This window comes from Vicugna pacos, chromosome 26 (genome assembly GCF_048564905.1).
Source record: "Vicugna pacos chromosome 26, VicPac4, whole genome shotgun sequence".
Classification (NCBI taxonomy): Eukaryota; Metazoa; Chordata; class Mammalia; order Artiodactyla; family Camelidae; genus Vicugna; species Vicugna pacos.
In genome coordinates this window covers 24,952,746-24,979,483 of record NC_133012.1, presented here as the reverse complement: position 1 = coordinate 24,979,483, position 26,738 = coordinate 24,952,746, and the positions used below count along the sequence as shown (strand labels likewise).

Genomic DNA, 26,738 nt, shown 5'->3' with positions numbered 1-26,738 from the left:
GTGTGTTACAAGCTGAAAGTAGTAATGGCTCAATTATTTTTAAGTGTTATTAGCTGGACTATAGAAGACATAAACCTACCTAAAACACTCTTACAGTCCAGGTTCACGTGCAACTTGTACAGACCCCTAAACATCGGTGCAAGGACAAAGTAAAGATAGTCATCGCTCAGGGTATTCAAGATGGAAAGGTGGCCATGGCATTCAGACAAGACAAATGCAGGAGAAAGACCTTTACCTGAACTCTGAGAAATGGAAAGGGCTTTGGAAAGGCAGAAAAGAAAGGAAATTTATTTTAAGCCAGGCTGGAATAGAAACAAGATACAGAGCAGGAAATGAGCTTAGTGTTTGGGGAATCAGACTTCGTGAAACACAGACTTGGTGAATAATGGGAAGAAAAACGAGAAAAAAAGGCTGATACCAGCAAAGAGAGGTGGAAAATCTGCGCCCAGTCTTTTGAGAAGCCGTTTCTGGTCAGATGAATGCGATGATGCCTTCGAAAGCTTACCTGCGACATCACAGAGGAGCTGGGGACATAGTTGATACAAGGAAGCTAGTATCGAAGCCACTACGTTAAATCAGAAATGCAGACCGAACAAAGCGGATAAAGATGGCAGTGACGGAAGTGGAACTGAAGTTCATGTCGGAGCGGATGTCTCCCCTCTCCCCTCAAGTAATCAACAGTGTTTGGGGACATTATAGGGAAAGAAGTAAGTAATGACACTTGTGTGATTTCAAGGCCTCAAAGAATATGAGAGAACACCGCTCTGAATAATGCAGAGGTAAATAAAAGGGCTTAATAAATCTTTGATTTTTCATGTGTTATGTCTGATATAAACACAGAGATATAAAAGAGACTTAGATAAAGTATTGTAAGTCACCAATATGGTCCTCCTGAACTGTAATTGTGGAAACCGTCAGCATGGAGATAAGGACTGATGTGCTTAGAATGGATGAGTTGCCAAGGGGGAAGGGTGACCAGAACTCCCAGGGCTGCGTGCATGAAATGGCAGGTCCTGATTCAGGGGCCCTGGTCTCCCCCTGCATCAGCGTGAATGTATGCACAGATGCCTGTAAGAACTTCTCTTTCTGTCTGCCAAATCGGGTGATCCTTGAGTTTTTCCTCCAGTGTTCCTGGAAAGATAAGGCTTCCTATCTGTCACACTAAGTAAAGCAGCCCCAAGAGAACCAACAGGGAAAACTGCTAATTAGCACATCACGTTTATTGTCAAGTCCCCTAAAGTGCATGGTTTCTAAAAAAGATCTTCTGTAATAAACATGTTTGCCCATCCATTTATTTATGCCTTTGTTACAAATGCTGGAGTTATGTCAGGTGTGTTCACACGCACATTCCACACGCACTGTCCTAAAGAACAAAGAGCTGCACCCTCACTTTGAGGGCAGAACACAGAAAGTTCCTAGATCTCAGATGGCAGGCCATAAGGATTCATTATGAACTATTCAATACCTGATGGTCTATCCAGGTCCATCTATAAGATCTACTGAAGCACAACGGCCGTTAACCAAATTAATACACGGGATGGGGAGGCAATCTGAATGGCCAATGTTACTTTGTTAATTAGAGGCAATAGTAAAAGAAAATTACTTCAAGTATTAATCAATACCTCAATATTCAATCCATGCTGAAATAAAAAAAATAGATATAGAGAGAAAAACAGATTGAGATTGGAGAAAGGAGACTGAATGCTAACATATGTAAAACAATTCATTTAGATTTACTTTTTGTTGTGGATCAAACATTTTGGGCTCAAACATTTTCAGTTTTAACATCTGTGAGTTTGCACATCCGATTTCATGAACGTTGAACATGGGATGCTGGTGTCTTATGTGTCATTCCATAGAAATACTTCTTTCATATTGTGAGCTATTTTGTCTATAGTGTGGGTTTTCCTGTTTCAGTTTAATTTTATTTTCATGGTGTGCTTTTAAATTTGTCTTCTTTTTTATTTGGTGCAGAAGCATATCCTAGCAGATTTCACAAAAATTCTTTTAATCAACTGTGCTTACTTGGAAATAATTTTATATTAGTAGAGGATGCAGAAAAAAAGCAGATTTAATTCATACTCACTGTGGTAGTGTTGCTGGCAGGGAGCGTCTAATAATGGAATGGACTTGTCTGTAAACATCCAGCTTAGACATGCATCGGCAGGAAGTGTGATTGGCAAAACTGACTGTTACTGGTTTGGGGCCTTGAGAGAGAGGCACTGTAATTTCAAACAACTACAAAGAAGGGACAAAAAGAAGAAAAAATTACATAGATGCTATAAAGCATTTTTATGGTAAATGCTGGAGTCCAAAAAGAGTGAGATTAACTCTTTATAATTCAGTAGTGCTGCATAATATATGAAGGATGCTAAAGGTTTTATTTTTATGATTACAACATAAAACTGTTTTGCACCATACGCAATCTGATCAATATCCTTTATCAGCTCAATATTATTCTGATCAATATCCTTTATCAGAATAATCAAAAGTCCATATGCTTATCTCATGTCCCTATTATAAAGCATATTAGAATTCTGATAACCAACTAATGATATCGGAGCAGAGATTGACACACCAAGGCGCTCAAGGGAAAAAGGACCGTCTCCAGTCCTCGATTATTCCAGGGGTTTAAAAAGTGGCACAAACATAAATATCTTTGTGATGTAAGAGCAAAGCTATTGGTCACACAACCTAGAAATGGTTGGCTAAGTCCTATTTTATGTAAACCACAGACATCAAATACAGAGACGTAAAATTGATTTTCATTCCAAATTAAATTTCAAACTCAAAGTAGCTTTGCAGGTATCTGAGATAGCTTATGAATTTATTATGTTTAAAAGAAAAATAAACACAGTCATGATTTAACAGATAAAGCACTGTTTCTGCTATGTTGGCAAAGGCATTATGAAAATATAAGTTTAAAATAGGGTAGGACATTATACATGACGGTGAATTAGTTTCAGCATTTAGTGTAACTAAAATCTCATTCTGATTGCCTTATTTATGGAGAACTTCAGTTTTCCTCTTCCTTCCTTAAAAACAGAGTTTTAAGTTGAATACACAAATATATCAGTGATTAAGTAAAATGTAGTGGATTTAAACACCAAGTGGTCTGAAGTCTAAATGATGATCAGTAATAATGGTAAAAGTGAAATCCTGGCCATTACCTGCTTGATAAGATCAGTTCACTGTCATTTAACTATAGTTGAATCACACGTTATCTGGTACCTTTCTGGAAATCTAAGTGGTGCTAAAAAGAGATGACACACTTCAGAGCCTTGTGGTTTGGCTCCTTGCTGTAATTTAATGCCAACAGTTGAAGATCATTGAAAATATTTAGGGAATAGAATTAGTTGCCCATTTTGTCCAAGCCTACAGGAGGATTTATTGAAATGAATTTTGAAGAATGAAATACGGAAATATCTATATTATAAAATGCACCCTTTCTTCACTTGAAATGTGTTCATCGTATTTTCAAATAAAAGTTCAGCTCCTCCTTAGCACAAATGCTTCGGGAGGAACGGACGCAGGACCACACCAGACAGGGTGCTGTCATTTGCAACCCCACTAATAAGTTGTGTGAACTTGGAAAGGTCATTTAACTTCTCAAAGCTGAATATTTATTCAACTGAGAACCAGTCAACTGAGAACAAAATTTGACCCATTCACAAGACTTTCAAAAATTATATAAACTAATGTATATGATTATGATGTGTCATTTCATTATTGTGTCGATGGGAGTTATTATCATTTGCATATATTCTCAAGATTCTAGGTATTTTCCAAAGTACTTTCTGTTCTACACAGATAATCTCAACACATGACCTCAGCGTAACCCAGTATTATGATTTTGACCAGTTTCCTCTAAAGACATTTGTTTATGTGGTTTGGATGAAACCTCTTATTAGGTAAAATGTCCCACTGGTGAAACCCTTTGCACTAGGTAGAACTATCGTAAGATAGATAGTTCTGAACTATCTACATACACTACAGTTTTTCTATTATGACACCTCTGGACTCTACATGTAAGAACCAGCATTGCAGAAGAAATAAAAGGAGGCTTAGAAAATAAACAATTTTTAGAATAAATTGCTTATTTAATTTTTATATTTATATGATTTCTAAATTGCTTAAATTCTGTCATAGTGGAAATGGCAGGAAGATGTGCAGGTCAGCTTACGAAAGCCGAAGACTCTATGTCTATTAGGCAGCTGAATACGCACCTAGAGCTCAGAGAGCCGCTGGAAGGCCACTGATACTAAAGGGAGAATTAAAGCCTTGGGGTCTGCCCAGATTACTTGGCGAGGTCATTCTGAATGAAAACAGAACATGTCTAATAGTAGAAATCCGGGCAATAGGAACACGTAAGGGGGTGGAAGAAGGCAAATGAACCAGTAAAGAGGTCTGGGAAGAGGAGCGACCCGACCGGCAGAACCAGAGATGGTATCATAAAGCCGAAGGCAGGAGAGCGTCAGGACGGTGTGTGTGGTCGCAGGGTCGCAGGCCTTCAGGGAGGACGAGGACGCAGCGAGGACAGCGGGGCACCAGCGCGGCTCTGAGCGCGTGGCGGGGCAGGGGCTGCGGGCAGGAGCGGCCGTGGGGCGGACGAGCAAGGAGAGAGGCCGCGCCGGGCGGGAGGGGAAGGGCTCGGAGGGCCCGGCCCCGGGGGCACGGCTGCCGGCAGCGCGCGCGCGGTCGCGGCGGGACGTGCTGACTGTCCGCAGGGACACAAGGCAGAGCAGGGCTGGCAGTGAGGGACGAGGCACCGTTCGCGGTCACAGCTGGTGCAGACGAGCAGGGGGTGTCTCCGCCCGCAAACCTCAGCAGCATCAGTCCTACCCTCCGCGACGGCTGCCCTTCCAGCTTCCACCCTGGCGTGACTGCCGGAGCGGAGAGATCGCAGGGGGCGTTACCGGTGACCGTGGGCAGACGCCGGCCACTCCTGGGGGGATAATGTCCACGCTCAGGCCCCGCCCCGAAGCGCCAAGCGTGCACTCAGGAACGAGGGCTCTGGAGAGTGTTCCAGGGAGATGCAGGGAGTCAGCAAAACGCGCATTAAAAAAGCATCTTCCTCTAAAATAAGCTGGTCCCTCACTCTCAAAGGGTGGAGGAAATTTGTGTGGGTGAGCACACTGACTAAAAGAATAAAGGGGCAGGTAAAGAGACATTTAAAAAAAATCATGTTTAGAGAACTGTTTTTTCCCCCCTATAAATTGATGATTTTCATAAAGCATTAAAATTGTGGTGCAGTTTAAGACAAAAAATTATATAGAGTTGAACTAATTAAATAAAACAAAATTATCAATATTACAGAAATGTCTCTGGTTTGAGTGTAAGTAGACAACTGGCCAGCTGAATTCAACTAATTTGATCAAAAGGAATAAGCAGTCTAAAAATGAAAGTAAAAAACCTCTTCTTGAAACACATCTGTTACCTCCAAATTTTGACCTGAGTGTTTCAGGTAGTTTCCTTAATTTTCTACTTGCCTGTGTCAGTGTGGAAAAATTTAAAGGTCCAGAGAGAAATGTCTTTGATCAACACTAAAAGGAGAAAGATATTTGATAATTGAGTTTTATTCATTTATCAACTTCAGAAAAATGAGAAACATGTCCTCAGAGTGCACCATGCATGTGAGCATTGGGACAGGATTGTGCCTACACTAGGTGTGCCATACACTCAAGGAGTCTCGTTCATTTTCCAACTTCTTTCTGTACTACTATTCAGTGTACATATTGATGACTTTTTTTTCACTTAAAATGATTAACTATGGCTTATACTCCTTTTTGTTTTCTTCTTTACACATCAATTTGTAAATTTTATATTGCAATATTTAGTCCCTATGTTACTAAGGATGTCCATAGGCCTTTTTTTCCTAATCAGATAGTATGTGCTCAGAAAATGTAAACTTCTTTTGAACTGAAATACATTAACAATTAGAATCACATTATAAACTCACATGTCTACATAAACAAACAAACAAACAACAAACCTTTCAAACTGGCAACTTCCCTTTTCTACTAGAGATTTAAGAATAATAAGATCTTAGTTTTAAAAACAGACACACATCAGCTAGAGTCCTGCATCTGAAATTTGCTGCTTCTGTGACTTGGAAAAATTACCTAACTTCCCTCAGCCTCCGTTTCATTATCTATAAATTAGGGATAATAATGGTGGTGATTTCATGGTGGTGTTGCTTGGATGATTCTCCTTCTTCAAAACTGAGCTGAATCTTTGTTAGAGGAATTACAATTTTTTAACTTGTTTAACATCTTTCTTTGTTTTCAGTAACTGTGTATTGAGAATCTGGAAGACGCCAAGTGCCTTGCCAGACTCTCAAGATAACAGTCATCAATCAATGACTCTTGCTCCTCTGTAAATCACAGTTAAGCGAAATGAAAGATGAGAGTAAATTAGAGGAAAAAACCTTATATATATAGATACATATTTATATATAAATATATATAATGATACTAGGTTGGAATTTTAAACATATCAGGTAATTTACCACAAATGCCGTCGGTCAGTAAGAACCTGTAGTTTAGGGGTAGAGTGCGTGCTCAGCATGCACAAGGTCCTGGGTTCAGTCCTCAGTGCCTCCATTAAAAATAAATAAATAAATCGAATTAAACCTTCCCCAAAATAGGAAAATATTTTTTAAAAATAAGAACCTGCAGTTTAGACCCCTTATAAAGTCTGTGCTTGTCATTATGTAAAGACCCGAACCAACACAGTGAATATAATTTTCTCTCAAAGAGTCAAGGTCTATCCAAACACATCAGTGTTTGAAACAATAAACAGATTCTTCACACTTTAATATAATAAAACCCCTTAAACTGCTGTCAGATTGTTCTGGGCTTTAATGTTGCACGACAGTACTTTCTATTCTAGATCTGAGCTCACAGAGCGCAACATTTGTGTACTATGCTCAGCGTTAGCTAATAATTCCATGTATATGCGTGTGATTAGTAAATACTAATTGATGGTAACAATTATAATTTGATATTTTGAATACGGTTTTCCTAAAATAGTTTTATGCCATAAAGGGAATTGTTCTTGAACAATAGATGGTATTAGCTTGTATATAATTTAGGATCTAAATAAAAATAAAATTCATTATGGAGACTGATGGCGATTCTCTCAGTAGTTGTCTGTTAAAACAGTTGCTGGTTTTGGAGGAGATCAAAAGAATTTACATAAAGATGGCATTTAAACAATGCTGGAAACTGAAAAATATTTTGATTGTGTATTCTGTAAAACTGTAATAAACAAGAGGAAATGACAAACATTTCCAACTGAGAGGCTCCCATTTGATGTCTACTGGAATTCTTTAATAAGAATATTTAATAGTCCATTCCCACCAACAAGAATGGACTTCAAATAAACCACATTTTGAAACAATAGATTGTTTACACCAGCATAGCAACAGCTCTAAAGTAACAATTCCCATTTCTACTTATCTTACAGGCTATTCAAGAAAAAGGTGTAGAACTTCCTTATTGAGAAGGTCCTGGGTGACAGTTTAGCACCAAATTCTAAAGAATGCTTGTGTGAATACAAATATGACACAAAAAGTTCCTTCCTTTACAACTTCTTTATATCCCAAAATACGACCAGTTTCTCTTCAGAGCATAATACCTCACTACCCTATTTAATTTAAATAGTCTAAACTTGCGTCCATTAATTAAGTATAGATGCAGCCTGTAGCCCCTGGAAAGATGGTTAATAACTGTAAAGTCAGACAGAAAAATTACATAACATTTAAAGAAATATTCACTAAAAATGGGAAAAGATTCAAAGATTGAGGGTTTACTGTTAACATTTCAACTGAGAATACTAACCACCTGGCCAGCTATCAAGGGTCTATAGAACTTAAATTGAGACTGGGAAGAACATGAGACAACAGGTCCTAACAGATTTACATTTGGTATTGAATTAATTTTACATGTTGTCTTACTTAATATGTAAATACAGTGCCACAATTAAAATAAAAAGTCCAAACAGGGGTTTTAGAAAGACTGAATAAAATTTGTGGACTTGATCAGAACCTTCGGTTGGAAAAAAAGTGGTATGTTTAATAGATGCATTCATTTTCTTCTTAAGGCAAATGTTATTCTTAAACTTCTGATAACGGGTTTTCCACATCTGGATAAAACCTGATTTCCGACAACCGTGCTTGCCAAATACTACTTAGCTAAAGATTCCAAACAAATTGCATTCCACTTGTTAAATGCATATGCATGTGATAAATTAATCCTTCAGACTGGCAGTATTCTGTTCAATTAACGTAAGAACTATCTCTGTTGGCAGTGCAAAACAGTACCTCTAAGCTTCATTCCAGAGCTGTACTTAGGTTTACTACGAATTTTGCAGTAAAAGACAATTTTAGGAAACAGTTTAACTCAAGTATAATCAGGAATGCTTTTGGTAATATATAGGCAATTACATTATGCCTTTATAAAATAACACAAAATTAGAATGGCTGTTTCTTTTTAAGATGGCAACGTAGAATTATAAATACTGTGGCTCATGCGTGTCTGAATGGGAAAGGACGTTTCTCAGACTGAGGGGATTCTTCCACTGGCACTGGTGAACACACACCGTTTCCTTGGTTCTAACCCCAAGATGTTCAAGGAAAACCCACGGGTTTCAGTCCTATCTTCAGTACTAACACTTAAATAACTTTTTGTCCAAATGTTTGGCTCAAAAGCAGGTGACTTTCCTCTGCTTCTACTTTAGTTGTCAAGTAATTTACATTGTGCAAAATTCAGTTTCTAATTTTTGGTTATACGTCTTAAACATACAACTTCTCACGAGAAAATATACTTAGAGCATGTGTTTAGGAAAGAGGTCAACAAGACATCGGATCTGTGTAGCTTTTCAAAGTCACTTAGAGATTCGTCGGGAAGGACTTTGAAGCAGTTGGTACCGATTAGCTCGCTCTGGAATGTTTAGTGCATGTGTTTTTACTTTTCAGCTAACGGCTGGCTTCCTCACACACGCTGATAACCTGCCCTTCGTGGAGCCTCACAAAAAACATTTTCTATGAAGTTTTTAATAAAAACTTGGGTTTTACATTAGGTACATAAGGTACATTGTCCTTACAGTTTATACAATTTTAATTGGTGACTTGTTGCCAAAAGATGTGTCTGGAATTCCTATAACAAAATAAAACCTTTTTATTTTCCTTCAGAAAATATCAGTAAGAGACCTTGTTTTATATTTGAAAGAAACTGTCACATGCTCCCATTTATACTACATCGAAAATATAATAAAACACATAAACTCAGGAAAAAGTGTTACCTAAATACAGGCTTTTACAAGCTGTAACATTAGTAAAAATATCAAAGACAGATGCAAACAGCGCCTCCAGGAGTTTTCATGTCTTGCTCCTCTTGGTTTGTAAACCTCTTGATAAGCACCACATAGTATGTGTTTCACCACACTTAAGCTTAACTGAATTAAAATTCCAAATTATCCCTTTTACTATAAAATAAAAGCCGAGTGGATTTTTTGGGTGGGAGAAGGGCGTGGTAATTAGAAAACCAAAGGGAGAGATGGAAGGCACTGTCAGTGATGGCGCACTGGCTTTCCTTTGGGGTTGGTTTTCCGCCCACTCTCTCCAAGACGAGAATTCTCTACGTAGTAACAACCACATCAAGGCTTCAAACAGTATTGATCAACATGAGGTTTCCTCTCAAACCGAGAGCTCGCTGCTGCAGACTTCTAGAATTAGATGCCCAGTCTCCTTTACCTGGATACCACTCGGATGCTTCAAAATCAGCCCATTCAAAACCCTAACTTTGACCTCAAATCTGTATTTATTCTATTTGGTACCTAGTGTGCTAACTACTGCACTATTATGCCCCATGGTAATAATCAAAGACAATTTTTGCTTTCATGGAGTTTAGAACATAGAGAATAAAACAATCTGCCAGACAGATAAGGCAATGATGCCAAAATATGGGCAATCAATGATGCTACTGGACCACAGGGCAGGATTCTGTGAAGGTGACATTTATGTCTCGGCCTAAGGATGAGCAGAAATTAGCTACATAAGTGAGGATGTAGGGATGGTGTGGAAGGAGATGTTTCAAACACAGGATAAAGTATTGGAATGACTTGGAGGTAAGAGATGCTGACGCAGTTTAAGAGGTAAGAGAATTTGGGTATCTGTGGGAAGTCGTGTTTGAGGGGAGGAACAGTGAAAACGGAGGCTGCAGATTTAAGTAGCAGCCAGATCATGAAGGGCCCCAGAAACCATACTAAAGGATTTAAGCTAGCGAAGACCCCTAAGGAAGAGTGCCATTCAAAACATTTAACAACTTAGAACGTTTGCATCAAATGATGAGAACAGATGCTAGCTTGAGCAATCCAATTAGAAAAAACTGGCTTATTAATACACTTGCTGGATGCTGGCTTAGTCTCAATATGCAACATTACTCAGGAGGTTGGAGCAGTATCTGATTTATCATTTAGAAAAGAAAAAAAAAAACCTCGCTGCTACAATGTGGCAAATGGACTGGAGGGAAGTAAAAATGGAGGTAAGACAGCAGTTAGTAGGCTGGTCCATGTGTACTGGTCCAGGTGATGGATGGATGTGGCCCAGACCAGAGAGGGGTCACTATAATGAACACGCTGACGGGTTCCAGAGATGTTTGGAAGGTAGATTTAACAGGAATTATTGATTGGGCTTTTGGTGAAAGAAAAGAATAATTGGATTCACCGACTAGAAGATGGTATCACTTACTAAGACAGAGAGCACTGAAAAAAAGAAAAAGATTTATTGAGTTGCTTGTTTACTGGTGAGGGTGGAGTGGGGGTGGGAAAACAGGTGTGACGCTGACTGACTCTGACCGGTCTGGGGGAAGCCAAGACACAAGGATGAGTAGGGTGTGTGGAAACCAGAAGAGAGGAGTCTGAGGTAGAGATAAAGATTTGGAAGTGACCATGAAGAGCAAAAAGAGAAGACGAGGGGGTCCAGGAAGAGGGTACGGAGTCAGAGGAGTGTGTTCTGGAGCAGATCCCTGAAGACTAAATATCTTGTCCCCCATTAACTTCAAATTCCAAAAATCTGCAAATCTTTTAAAAAACTGAAATGCTAAAATGAATCTCCTTTGCTATTATAATGATAAAAACATTTAAAACTCACTGCTTTGCAGATCAGAATTTATAAGGATTGTAATTATTCGCACTATCACAAAGGATTGAAACAAAACTTGAAAACATTATAAACCAGCCATAAGAAACCAGACAAACTTCAAAAATTCTATCGGCAAATCCTGATTTTCTTCATACGAGCAGAAAATTGAGAGGAGGCAGGTACAATGAATAATATCACCATCATAAGCATATTGTAAAAGTAATCCTAAATTCTGTGAAGGCTGGAGGTGAAAGAAGATGAAACACAGCAAGAACTGATTCCGTAAGATCTAACGTAGACGTCATTTTCTTATAGGAAAAAATACCATATTTGACATGTATGTCCCGAGGCTACTGGATCAAATTCTATTTCAACCACACAGCACTTAAACCTAGCACTAAGTGCTCTTCTTGGCTCTGAAGGCTTACAATTTCTGAAGCCTAACCCCCTCGAAGGCCTCCACCTTGACAGAGCAGTTTGTATGCTGTCACACGTACGACATTCTCTGTTCCTCTCCTTCATGTAAACACTTTTACTCTGAAACCAGTTAGGTGACTAGGGGACCGAACGGGACCAATGTAGGGAATACATACACAGGGGTCACAAAAAACCCACAAACGGTTAACCGAAGACGAAATCTAATTACTTTGCTTAATAATAATGCACTGATTTTCTGTTTTCCAAGTTCAGATTTTACCCAAGGCTCTCCCATCTGGCACACGTGTCAGCATGTGTTAGTAAACCCATAGTAAAAGAAATAATAGAATGCTGACTTTTGCTAACATTAACTATGAATGGGGAAAAAAGAATCCTCTCTTCTGTTTATTAAATAAAACAGGTATTTTTTAAAAGGGCTGAGCTATGATTTACAGCACATACTTTTGTTTGGTAAAAAATAATCAATTCATTTAAAAATTACACAAGTGTGTTAATCAACTCTTTCATTATTATTAAACATCAAGAAATTGTTTTAAAATCTGGTTCCACACTTAAGGATTAGGGGTCAGAGAACTAACTCCCTGAAACTGGGGGGGAGGAAATGCTGTGGATGTGTCTGTATTTTCAGTTTTCCCCCGGTGAGATGGTCTGTGGTTTTCGTGTGGTTCTGTAAGGGGCTGTGCACTCAATCTGTGGTAGGCACTCGGGTCATCAGTGAATGAAACAGACCTGTCTGCCTTCATGAAGGTGACAGGCATTAATCAAATAATGACTGTATGATTATAAACTACATGATTGTAAGCTATAGTATATGCTCTGAAAGAAAAGTATCAGAAACTAAAAAGCATTTAAAAGAATTACTGAGTCTAATCAAGGAGGTAGGAAAATCTCCCCTAGGGGCTGCCTCGAGCCACAAGGCACGTGAGATGTGAAGGTCTGATACCTTCGCCGGCAGCGAGGACGCAGAGGGCCGTGCGATGGCTCTGGGGCAGCGGGGGAATGGGTTCCCAGGACCTGAAGGAAGACCAGGGCACTGGCAGCACAAAGAGTAAGGTCAAGGGAGAGTTATGTTAGAGGATGTTGTAGAGGAAGGCAGAGGCTGTGATAAAAATTTCTGTCTTATTCAAGGAGCAATGGGGAATCACTGAAAGGCCTTTATACTGGAGATTGTCAGCACCAGACACGTGTTTTTAAAAATACCGGCTTGGGGGCCGTTTAGAGAGTGGATTAGGAAGGGGAGACATGGAAGAAGGGAGAGCAGAGAGGATGTCATTTCGTTGGTCGGAAAGAGCATCACATGTGGCTTGGACCTAAAGTGATGGTGCTTCAAGACAGTTAGGGATAAAGTGAGCACTTGATTTGGTGACAGACTGGATTTGTGACAAGAGATGTCAAAGACAATCCCTATGTTTCTGACTAGAGATGAAGTCAAGCAATGTGAGAGGTAAAAACTAGAAGACGAGGTGCTTTTTTTATGGCGTTTTTTGTTTGGGGTGAGTTTGGTGTCGGGGAGAAAAATCTTGCCTGAGGAGCTATTATACAAAACACTGGGGCATCAGTATCTAACGAAGATATATTTTGAACTACTTACTTTAAATATTAAAGTCATATTTAATTAATATTCTATAAATTGAGACATTTTAAAAAAGGATTCATTTAAAAGGTTTTCTCTGTATTAAACTCAACAAGGCATAATCGAAGAATTTGTGGAGGAAATTAGCAATGGAAAATAGCTTGGGATAATGTCAACTGGCAACTTACTTTCACCGAGTAAATAAATTAACCGTAAAAAAAAAAAAAGCACAGGAAATTACAGAAATGCACAAAACACACACACATACATAAACATCCTAACACTACAGTGATTGTTACTCAGACCTGTATTTCTGTAATATAAGCACTTCAAAAATAAAATTTCATCCAACAACTAAATCCAATAAGGCAATTTTGAAATGATCAATAATCAGCTCTTAATAGATACATTTTGCTTTGTTTGATGAAATAATTCTTCAAAAATCTGTCTTTTGATTCTACTCCATGTTATCTCAATTTTAAAAGAGACACAGCCCTTTGCTTTTTGGAAAAAGCAACTAGTATATCTAGACCTTTTAAAAAAATCAACCAAATTGGTATTTCACTTAAATCAAGCCCTATGATAATAAACAAGACTGTCTAGGACATATTCTACACGGCTCAACTGAATTATTTAAAAATATACACAATCGAAATTATTCCAATTCCTAAATCACCCGTATTTATTTTGTCTAACTTTTAAAATAATAACCTTTTTTCAAGAGACTCAGAAGGCCAAAATTCCTTTTATAGAGCTTGGCTTAAACATTAAAGCAGCATCATTTTTAATAATATCTTTTTAAAATAAATATTACAGTTTGGAGAATATCCTACTGGCATAAGTATTTTTATTTGATTTAAAAAAGTGTTTAGTTCCAACACTTACTAAAAAATTTCTTAAAAACTTCTCTTAAGGATTCTGAAAAGATAAACACACAATATCTATGAAACCTATTAAATTAGTATATTTTATTCATAACAGTATATAACAGAAAACTCTAATGTGTTACCTAACAAATTCTCAATTATTGTTTGATAAAAATATGGGAGGAGCAATAAAGGAGAAGTTTTGCTGTGCCCTAACTCTACAATTATGTTATCCATTAAAATGTCAGAATTTTGTCAAGCACTGAAATCTTATCACATTACCCACAAAGATAAAGTTTCTAAATGCATGAATATATTTAGATTCATACTGGTTTTCTTGTTAACATATGCTAGAATGAGCCCTATGTTATCTTGCTGTACTTATCGTAATAATAGAGAATAAATTACTTTTGAATACACTTAACCAACTATGATAATAAGAGGAAAGACATAAGACCCCAAAGTATCACCTTTGATTTGTAAAACTTTTTCAGTCTTTAGAGTTTAGGCAGAGGCAATAGAAAATTCAGGTTTATAATGTACTTTTTGCAAGTCTTCATATCTGAAGTAGATTGTCCCTTCGTGAAGTGTGTGAGCAATACAAAGATATACAATTTTTTTAAAAAAGCAATTTGGATTATACAATAGGACAATGTCTCTAAACCTAGAGACCAAATGATCATTACAGTAAAATTTTTAGAAATTTTCAACCAGATGGAAAAATGCAGTTGAAAGAAATGAATTAGTAATCTTTACTTTCATTTCCACTGACTTATATTAAAACAGGAGTAGATTTTTGTTAGTGGGAACCATGTAGCTCAGCTAAAGTTTGTATGAGACAAAGTATAGACATTATTTAGTTGAAATGTCAATTTGCTGTTGTTCCACATTGAACACATCCAGTCTAACATGACATTTTTAAAATACTCTCATGTTTCATTCTGAAGGTCAAAGGACAGTTCCAAATGTAGCCAGATTACCTATGCTATTCTCAGCATAGTTTGGAAAAGCCTTTTTGAGCAATCAGTTTTGTCTTTCAGGGAGAAGTTTCAGCCCAGCCTACAGCTCTGGGCTTCTCCAAACATTTCTGGGCAGAAGCCAGTGGCACACACCATTTTAAATGACCCTCTAGGAATCTCCCATCCAAATGAACCTTAAGAGAAGGTTCTTGGTTATTTATTAGAAGCTTAACATGTAAAGGGATGGGACTTAACTGGTTATTCAAGAAAAGGAAAAGGGATATTTCCTTTGCTTTCTAAGTGAACACAATGGATACGCTCAGCGTGATGGCTTATTTCAATACTGCACTGCTGTTTCACAGAACACACACACATATACCAATGCTTCTTGAATATATAATTTGTGCTGCATTTCTATAATCAGAAGACTTAACCATTTAGAAGTAATTTATTGCTGAATGAAAACATTTGTCTTTCAAGATCAACATATGTGTGTGTCTATGTGTACCCAGGCATTCATGTGCCTTTTTATCATTTTCTCCACTTGGCTTTGATGCCATAAATAAACAGCTCATAAAGCATCAATTACTTTTTTGTGATACTCTATCATCAGAAACATAAAATATGGAAAAATTAACTTCATTTCCCACAGAAAATATAAACAACTCTGAACTGAACTAAGTTACCTTTTCTTATATTATTACTGAAGTCTAGTTCGAAAACAGCAAGTTTCTACTGTCTAGCACAGGGAACTGCACACAATATCTTAAAGTAACATACAATGAAAAAGACTATGGAAAGGAATATATGTCCGCATAGGTATGACTGAAACATCATGCTGCACCCCGGAAATAGCCCAACATGGTAAACTGACTAGACTTCAGTAATAATAAACCACCAAGTGACTTTAAAGGGACCAGAGCTGAAGCCAAGGCCGCCCCCCCGCCCCCCCCCCCCGCCCCGGGCTGAGGCTCTGACGCGGGCCGGGCAGGGCCGCACACCTACCGTCTTGCTGAGGTAACTTGTGCTGGTGTTCATGCACTGTAGCCCCTCACTGTTGCAGCAGCCCCCACATCTGTAGACGGACACACATGGAGGTTTAAAGAAGGTGTTTGTTGCTGCTCCAAACTCCTTCCCCACATCTATACACACCTCCCGTGGCATGCATTGAGTTTTTCTCCACTCATTATCAATACCTGTCGGGTCACAGGGAAGGTCGTAAGTCATACAGAAGCCACCAAGGCGGAAAAACCCACAGCAGCTGGAAGTCACTCACCTTTGATTTCAGAGTTTAAGGTTTAAGTAAAATACATAACTTTAAAGAAACAGTTGACAGGATCCTAAAGTGCCCTGTGAATTGGAATATGATATGACATTTAACAGAGCAGCTGAAGGTATTTTCTAAAATAAAACTAATTTCTACAGCCATGTAACAAGCTACATTAGGGTTATGCTTTCTTACGACACCAATACTCTCCTGCACTTCTGTTTGGTTTTCTTTACTTAAGAAAATGAACGTTTAGCACTCAGATGTTTACAAAACCTGCAGAGATACAGTCGTGCTCATTTGCTCTAATATGCAATATTTTTGAGGTCCCAAAGAAACTGTAAACATGTTTAAATTTTCTTTTTAAACTGAGATGTAAAGAAAATGGTTTTGGTTTTGGACTCAATTCAAAACTCATTTTCAGGCAGGCGATTTGGCACCGTTGGGTAATGTCATGGTGGTAGCTATTTGAAGTGCAAGTGTATTTTCCATCAACTGGGACATGTATCTTGAACCATTTTGTTCAGGAAATTCAAAATTTCCTGTTCCTTTCATGCTCTCTCTTGGAATTCCGTTTCCAATCAGCCAGTGCTTTACCCACCCCACTGCTGACTCTTTAAAGACTGCCTTACAAATGATGTACTTCTTAAATATTCTAATTTATTTCCCCCATTTCCTCTAAAATATAAAGTTTTTGGGAAAAAAAGACATAAACTATTGGTTATTCAACCACGAAACCATTTTGTTCGTTTGCTTTTGTTCTCCAAATAATTTGCAATTTCAAATCTTTACAGCAGTTAACACCTAACAACTGACAGGAGTTATTCTGTAAAAGTAGCCCACCCTTGATACTAAGCCATTTTGTGCAACATCATAAATTGTTTGTGACTCTTTCTTCAACATCTCTCGGTAGCTTTACCAAAGTCCAGCTCTTGAGCCAGTTCCCTATCAAGCAACAAGCAAGGAAATGTGCAGTAGCTGCCAAGATGATTTAGCAACTAAGCATTTCTATATCCAAATCTAAATAAAATTTATCTGTAATTTTTTTCATGATACAGAATGTTTTAATAATTAAACTGGTATATAGTGCGTAAAATGTATCTGTATGTTTTAAAAATTTTGCAACTGGATATCACCTCAATTATAAAAAAGTTAAAGTGTGTTGATATGCATGTACCTTCCTATCTTTATTTTTCAAGAAATCATCTTAACTGCTCACAGTGAAATCATAAAATTCTGTACTTGTAAAATAATTCTTTATTTTCTATTGTATTTACTTTTGGCTCTGAAGATACTCAGTGGTACTATAAATGCTGAAATTAAAGGACAAAGCTGGTGATTTTCAATGGGTTGAAATACGAAGCCTACTCTGTATTTTCTTTCCCATACTTACTTCTCAAGATCTCTGCATTATAATGAGCCGCGGCAAATTTTAGAGTCTCTTCTGTTCTTGCGTTGGCGTTGGCCTGTTCTTTATTGTACTGCCAGCCTCCTTTCCTCAACTGACACTTGTACATTTTCCAATATTCAGGGTAGAGTACAGTCATGAGTTCATCTACACTGGACACCGACCGCAGCTGCTCCTCCAGGTCTTTGCCTGCATAAGTCTGTCAAAGAAACACGCAAGAACAATTACTTATCAGACTGAGAGATCTGGAAACAGATGCACTAGAAAACCTTCAGGCTTAATGTTACATATGCCAGATCCCTGTTAAATATTATTAATTTTCTAAGTACTTAACTTTTCTTGGTAGAATTATATTCATCTTTTAATTCAAATCAATGCCATAATTAAAATGAAATTACCACAATTAAAATGTAAAATATATATTTGGCTTTTAGGACAAACATTTTCAGACATCAATTAAAGTATTTTTGAAATCGCTTATTTTATTTATAGCTGTTTTACAAAACTGGTGAATGTATAAGTTTGAAAAATTATACAAGTTTGTATTACCTTCCAATATAAAGTTAAACTGAAATCCACTCTAATGCTTTGCAATTAGTTATCAGCATCAATAATTAAGCAGGATGCTTGAAATTAGGAATCTCAGTTTTATGGAAACCATTTTAGAATAAATATTGAAGAATGGAATGGGATTTTAATAACAGCTTCACAGTAAGGCTATATTTTGGAAGAACCTCCCAATATTTCCAGAAAACCTGATCAAGATTTATCCTACTATGAAAAAGACGTGTAATAGTCCAGAGAATGTTATTCTGCTTATAGTTAACTGTCTATTTAAGAGTATCTAATGAAGTAGAACACTACAAGTTATATTCAAGTAGTTACCATACCCAGAACAAATATAATTTTTTTTTCTAATTTACACTTTGAAATTACAGGGAAATGGGATGTTGTTTAACTTTATCCGTCTGCAAAGTGAAGGACATCAGATGTTTAATGTTGTCATGATGATCCCAGCCTTAAGTCTAAATATGTACCTAAATACTTTGGATACTGTTTCTCAAAGGTTAGCCTGCATTGGAATCAATCAGAGAGCTGTTAAAAATGCAGGAACCTGCCCCCACCTCCCCAGCCAGGCGTCTTCAATGGCACTGAGTCCACATTCTAATACGTTTTCCCTTTCTAATGCCTGAAGTACAAAATTAACATATTTGCTTTAAAAATCAAAATGCTATTTAACTGAAAGTCTTTCCACCACTATTTTTAATAACCCAAGTTATTCTGATGTAGATTTTTGTACTGCATTTTGAGAAACATAAGCTTATGTCATTTTCTTACATTATTACAGACCCTCCCGGGCAGTCGATTATGAAATGTGTTCCACCCTATTAGATATTAAAATTAGTTGTGAATTTTGGCATTTTCCCCTTTCTTCACTTCTTGTTTGAATTGAGAATATCACTTCATCTCTTTAGGTCTATGTCATAAAAATACTGATCCTGACCCATGGCCTTCTGGAAGGTGCAGGATGATTCCTGACATGTCACACAATGACACAAAATACAATCCTTCTGACGAGATGGAGAGTGGGATGGAGAGGAGGCCTCAGCCTACATGAAAGAGACAAAACATCCTCACACTGTCTCCCCATTAAATGTGTATGACGCATCAGTCTCAAGAAAATTCCACATGTGACACAAAATTCAAGAATCAAACAATGTTTCAGAATCTAAAAGGATTACTACTGGAGAGGAAGATGATAAAAGCACACGGTCTATTTGCAGTCACTGCTGCCTAGAGGAAAACGTCACAGGTGGGCTTCTACTGGCCCCTGCTTGCCTAACTAGCCCTTGAACACATGGAGACACGAGGCTGTGTAATTGGCGAGTCCCTGGGATTCTTTGCCCCATGACTCAGCCGGAATCAAAGTCAGGTTGTGACCTAAACGGACCACACGAATCTCACATAAGACAGGCAGACGTGTTCCCTCTACCAAAAAGGAGCTGCAAGACAACATAGCAGTGTTCCGTGAGACTACGAAAGATACACAGCAAACTGTTAAGAGGGAAGATCGTGGTGGGAAGGGACTTTCAATTAAGTACGATTTGAAGTTTCAAGGAAAATCACTCACTCTTGTACTTTAAAACTGAACAACAGAAAGTAGCTCTAACAATAGTTCTATCATCAGAGAAAACGTTGTTACCCAACAGAGAAACAGGAGAAAAACATAATTCACAACCGAGAAAGTACAATGTAAAAAAAATGAAAAAAATACTAGGAAAATAAAAGTTATTACATTTACACTCTTAGGCTGAAAAAAGGCCCTTCTAAAAGTGAATATAAAAATAAACGGCAAACTATCTTTACGGTGGCAAACACTGTAAACAAAATAAAAGACAGACAATACAGTAGGAAAACTGTTTGCAATATACATGACAGACGGGAAAGGACTAACATTTTTAAAATATTGCATGAACCTGGCAATAAGAAAATATAAGCAGCTGCTTCAACAGAAAAGTGGGCCAAGTACTTGAACTGCATAGTGACAAAGAACAGATACAATTAATATGTGTCTGATGACAGCAAAAGTGAAGAAAACTATCATTCTTTCCAGTCCTGGTGAGAGGGTAAATTTGTACAGCTACTCAATGAAAATGTGCTCTTTCAAGTTGAAGGACCTTAAAAACAAGCTCTGTTTTAGACCGCTAATTCACTTTGGAATTACATCTCCTCTCCAACAGAAGTGATAATATGCCAGAAATGTGTGCAAATTCATCGTGCGGCTGCCTGTGATCGTGAGCATGAAAAAACACCTACACAGACAATAATGAGGAATCAATGAAATAATATACAGGATAAACAGAAATTAGCACAGGAAGTGATGTCTTGAGGAGAGACACTACCACTTTGATGGAATCACACTTCCCAGTCATAACCTATTTTGAAGAAGTTGAAGAGGTCCCAGTAACCCAGATTGAGTTCTGAACCAGGGACACAAGAAACCCTTTCAGGGAGAACTTCTATCCATACGAAAGTCAGTTCTTTCTCAATGCTTTCTTGAGTCTTTATGTTTACCAGTGTTGTCCAGAATTTTTGAGATCATTTGCTTGAATGTTAATATATTCTTTAATTTTTCCAAAGGGATTTGGCGTGTCTTAAAATAGGAAGTATCTTACAAGTGGATATACAACTGTAATAAAGCAGCCTAAAATGATCTAAAAATGAATCTAATTTTGCCTTCTACCTTAGAGGGATCAATTAGGAAATTCCAGTAATTACTCTGACATAACTTCAGCATGGACGTATTTTCAAACAGTAACCCACGTGACATTCAGTGGAAGATTTTGAGATGCTATGGGAGTCAAAGCGGAGTGAGCAATGTTGAAGGCAGGGAGCTACAATCAGGCATCCAGCCCTTCTTCCATGATGATTCATACACCTAAAACGTTATTCCCTTCTTACTCTACCAGGGGAAGGATGAAGCAAGATCTCTGATTCTAGAAGTTACACGATGAGAAAGAGCTTTGGAAATTCACTATATAATTCTCTGTAGTCATGATGACTCATAACATGAAGTCAACATGTGAGGTGACCTTGAAAGTGGCCCCTGATCAACTACATGTTACACACATAGCTTACAAAACTGGTTTTCCTCTTGCAGCTCTGTGTTGACCAGGGGTGTGCAGACGTAGGCAGGAAGCACGAGTGCACGTAACTGATACTCCCAGAGCCAATGAGAGGTGGGAGGCCTGAGCTTTCATCTAAGATCAATCCAGCAACGGTCCTGGATTTGTCAGTAAGTGGAAATTAGCTTTTAGAAAACCTGCAAGTCCAATGTCAATCGTCGCTTTGAACAATTGTAAGTTAACCTCTACGCTGTATGTATATTATATACATATTGAATATATAATTTAAGAATTATAATAAACTATATATTAAATATATATATTTAATAATTTTATGAAGTTGAAAATTCATAAGGAAATGCACATACTTAAATTATGGAAAATTTCCTTTTACCTAAAAGCATATACTCTTATCAAATATTCATGATCAGAATGGAAGGAATGGACAAGAGTCCATCACACAAAGGTTTGATCACACTACTTATTTTTATGAAGTGACCAAAGAGGTCATAGGCAAATCTGTCTAAAATATCTATATTTTGGAGGAGAGGGAGAAAAGTTACTTAAGGGTCATACTAGCAAATAAGAGCTATTTATATTTTTCTCAAACTGTCCATATGCTATTTTAAAAAGTCCGGCTCAAGTAGTATTTTATATTTGAAAAAAATGTGTATTTCCATGGACAATTTCATAAGATAAAGTAAAGGGACGATGAATCGGTTAAATTATCAGTTTAATAAGGTAAGAAATTTACTAAAAAGTTTGAAAAGGAAGTATTTGTCGCATTACACATCACATACATCATCTCTGTCCTAAGAAACCAAAATATCAGTAGAGATCAATCTGTAATAAGGCAGTTGGCAAGGTAAGTAACTACACTATCACTGGGCTTCGTCCTTTCTTCTTTGAAAACAAGTTCCTATCGAATCATTAGAATAACTGGTTGCTGAAGTTATTCTGGCCCTAAAGTAGCAAAGAAACTTGCTTATCTATTCTTTCTTATTTAACAATGGCAGCTGAAAAACAGATGAACATGTGAGTCATTCTGTTTCCTTCAGCGAACCACTTATGCTAAGCAAATCTGTAAACTCTAAAAGTATATTCTAGCCTTTTAAAAAATGTCTTTTTTAAGCAAAATCTGGGCTAGGTGGCATAATGGAGAGGGTTTGGATTTGAGAAATTACTCAATACATAGTTACAGGATTCACTTTTTAAAGCACCCTTAGGTAGAGAATCGTAAAGAAATATGGAAGATCAAATAATATTCTTCTAAGGAACAGAAATTTGTGACTGCTGTACATAACCTTAGCAAATCGTTTTACCTAATTTTTCAGTGAAGGTGTCAGAGTCAGGATTGTTTCACCCACAGGTCACCCATCATCCATGTCTACACCAACCTGATGTGCCACAGATAGGTAACCCTGGAAGCAGATATTTAAATTTTAGTTTAACACTGGAAGTTTTAACTTTTAATTTAATTTTTGCCTACTCCTCTGAAACTTTTATTGTAAATGTTGAAAATAATGCCATAATGAAGAATGGACTCTTTCAAATCCATTGTTGATAGCATAAATCATATATCTTTTAAAAAGAAAGGTCTTATAATACCAAAGATACTATATGAAGCTAAGTATATGCCCACCTTTAAGCCATCAGTTCTGTTCTAGTTACACAGCTCCCCAAAGGCATACTATCGAAAGACAAGGCAGCATGTAGACTAGATAAACTGCAGAAGTCCACAGAGCAGAAAATGAGACAGCAGAGACATGAACTGCTTCTTACAACAAAGATGAACGTACAAACGTAGGACTGAGAAAAAGAACCCCACACAAAATATTATTTGCTGTATGGTATCATTTATGTAAAATTTGAAAAAGATTAAAAACCAGTTATGTTGGTAAAAAAAACAGAAATGTAGAAATGTAACAAAATGGTTACATTTGGTGGAGAGCTATAACTGAGAAGGAGGACAAAGAAACTCTCCAGAATGTGGTCTGTGCTCGGCATCTTGGTCTCAGTGTGACTCCAGGGAGCGGTTTATTCCATCTGTAAAAATCCATCAAACTGTCCTTGTGACCTGTTCACTTTTCTGTATGACTATTACTCATTAATTAAAGCTTTTTATAAAAGTATTATTAATATTACTTTCATAGTAATATTAAATAATTATTATGCTAATGCTATTTTCCTCTTTGGTATTGTAAGGACACAGCTTGATGGACTTGGGGGCCTCTATAACTAGAACAGAACTGATGGTTCATGAGGGGGGCATATACTTAGCTTTCTTTATAAATAACGGCCAAACCATTTTCTCAACTAATTATTCCAATTTATAATTTGCACCCCTGAGGACAGTGTATACAAGTTCCCTGGCGCCATATCTTTGCCAACAACTAGCAGTGTCAGTTTTTAAATTTTAGCCATTCTCATGAATATGGGATAATATCTCATCGTGGTTTTAATGTGTAGTCCCCGGATGATGGATGACACTAAACGCTCTTTCACATTATTTGGACATTGCATTACTCTCTTTTAAGAAGTGCCAGTTAAAAGCTTTTTATCCATTTCTGTTACTTGTTTTATTTAGTACTGATTTGTAAGCGTTCTTAATGTATTCTGGATATAAGTTCTTCGTCAAAAATGTATTGTGAAGTATTAAAAACATCTTCCACTAGGAAACTTGTATTTTTACTCTCTACGTGCTGTTCTTTTATGAATTAAAATTCTTAATATTAATGATGTCTGAATTTTTCTTCATGGTCAGTGCGTTTGGTGTATTTCTTTTTTTTTAAATCTTCACTTACCATAAAGTCATGAAAATATTATCTTTTGTTATCTTCTAGAACTTTTATTATTTTAGTTTTCACACTTGGACCTACAATTAACTTAGAATTGATTTTTTAGTATAGTGTTAAGTAGAGGCCAAGATTCTCTTTTTTCGCATATCTAACTGATCCAGCACCTTTTAATGAAAAGCCCATACTTTGGCCATAGCACTGTGTTAGTTCCTTTGCTGTGACCCATATGACTATTGATGTTGGGTCTGCTTTGGGACTTCTGTTCCATCGGTCTTTGTCTGCCCTTATGCCAGTACCACACTACAAGAGCTTTATAGTTAATCTTGACATTAAGTACATTCTGTTTATACCAAAATGCCCCCAATTTTAATATCATTGATGTACAAAAGCTATTTGCAATTCCATCTTCTTTCTCTTCTGTGAGTCATTTCAATTATGCTGTTTGCAATAAGCCTGAGGTATTTGAAGTCATTAAATAATATAAATCAAATACAAAGCTGAGGATAGCTACAGTTTAGTGACAGTAGTAGTGGTGGTAAAAGCAGTAAACATGTGGGCAATAATTATACTAAAGGATAGTCATTAAACTATATAAAAGGTTCAATTATCAAAGCATAATTTAGCATTAATTCTTATTCACTTAAAACCAGGGTTCCTTGTGAAATCCTGTTTTGTTCCATTTCATGCACACAGTACTTAAAGTCACATAATGCATAATGTGTACACAGTACTTAAAGTCACATAATGCCTAATGCGCACACAGTACTTAAAATCTAACAAGATATCTAACTGAACTCTGAGTTTTCTAAGACAGATCATGTTTTGGAGAACTACACATGCATCATACAGAATAACACCAAGAACATGTGTTTGGGGCACAGATATTCCCACGTTTGAATCTCAGCTTCACTCACTATGTGCGTGATCTTTGAGGCTCATCTTCGCACATGAAATACCAGGGTTGTTGTAACAATTAAATGAGCTTCTTTGACATAAAGTATGTAAATAGCCCAGTGTTTGTTTATAGTAAGTTTTTAATAAGTGTAGAAAATGATGATATTAATAATTCCCTGAGCCTATGATTTCCCATTTATAGACATAGGTAATAAAATGTACCTTGCAAAGCTTGTGTGTGTGTGAATGAGACAATATTTGTAAATGTAAAGCACACAGAGAGAAGGCTGGTACACTAAGCAGTCACTTGTCTCTAGTAAGGTATTTTAAATAAATGGCAAAGGAGGGAAAATGTTATGATTCTACAACTGTTATTGCAAAGTCAAAGACAACATGCCAAAGACTGTGCTAGGCACGCTATTTATAAACAAAGTTTCTCCTTTCATTGAGTTTACATGAAAGGAATTATATTTAGTTTTTTGAGAGCTGAGAATATTGATAAGATCCTCAAATTTGCTTTTTCCAAAGAATTTGCCAATTTTAAGGAATACCTGTTTTGTATATTGCAATTATTTCCAGATGAATTTCTTTGTTCCTTATGTGCTTCTATGTCTAAAAGATTCCAGATTATTTACTAATGTGTCAGGGAGGGGAATTTGTTGCTATGAAACAATGTTGAGTAAAACAAAGTTAAATTATTTAACCAGAAGTGCTGTGTCTAAAAACACAAAAATTCCATCTTTGCATTTTTACTATCCTATGAGCTGTTAAATTTCTCTTTATAATTAAAACCTATTTAAGGACTTTTTTCAAAATAGCAAAACCATACATTCCACATATGCTTTTATTTATAAATTCATTTACTCAACTACTCGTTTTCTTTGATACTGATTTTGGACCATGATTGGAACTCTGGCTCTGGAAGGGGTTTGTGTGTGTGTGTGCGTGTGTGTATGCGTGTGTGTGTGGTGGTGGTGGTCGTGGTGGTTGGTTGGAATGTGCTAAGGATATATACTCAGTAAATAAACAAGCTAGAGAAACGACGTTAAGTTTACTGCCACGTCTAATTCGGCATAAAGGACTCGGAAAGTTCTTCTGAGGGCAGTATCGCTTATCTTTGGGGAAACCACAGACACTCCTTTATTGAACCAGGTCCTCCTCAATGCCTAACTGTGACCTTCAGGGACAACTTTGCTCAACCCCGATGAAGTCCTGAAGAACAGTCTCTCTTAGCGTTTAACAGGTCAGAACAACGTCTTTTAACGATGTTCACCACCAGTTCATTTACCCCAAGCAATTTATTCCCAAGCTAATTTCAAACCATGTCCACTTACTTCCATCCCTCCTTCCTGCATTCAGTGCACAAACTTGCCCCGTACTTCGGAAAGAACAGAAGATGCTACACAGCACCTCACTTACACACAAAACAAATCAACTGTGTCTCCTCATCCTCCCCAAAGCCAGTGTCTCTTCAGGTGCTTGGATGCTTCCTGCTCTAGCAGTAGCAACACTTCTCCTGTTCAGCCTCCCTCTCTCTGTCTGCCTCGCTCTCTGTCTCTGTCTGTCTGTCTGTCTCTTTTTCCAGTAGTGTTCCTGTTAGCATAGGAACTGTGGCTCTCACAATCTTTTAAAAATAAATGCAAACAAAATCATCAACAAGCAGAAGAAAACCCTCTCTAGGTCCATTTCCCCGCTCTCCTTCACAGCTTCACGTCCACGTCTGTGATATTCCTCCCCTCCCAGTCACTTGTCAAGGCTCCCACAGT

At 37.3% G+C, this 26,738-nt stretch overlaps 1 protein-coding gene across 1 annotated transcript in view; it reads right to left on the bottom strand.

Annotated features, from left to right (window-relative positions):
- The window catches only part of VEGFC (vascular endothelial growth factor C), an 80,957-nt gene that overhangs the window by 12,233 nt on the left and 41,986 nt on the right, over positions 1–26,738 (bottom strand). The window contains exons 2-4 of the mRNA XM_072950506.1: positions 17,640–17,853; positions 15,985–16,175; positions 2,087–2,238 (exon numbers count right to left, since the gene is read on the bottom strand). Of these exons, the coding sequence (XP_072806607.1) occupies positions 2,087–2,238; positions 15,985–16,175; positions 17,640–17,853 (557 nt within the window). The remainder of the gene's footprint in view (positions 1–2,086; positions 2,239–15,984; positions 16,176–17,639; positions 17,854–26,738) is intronic.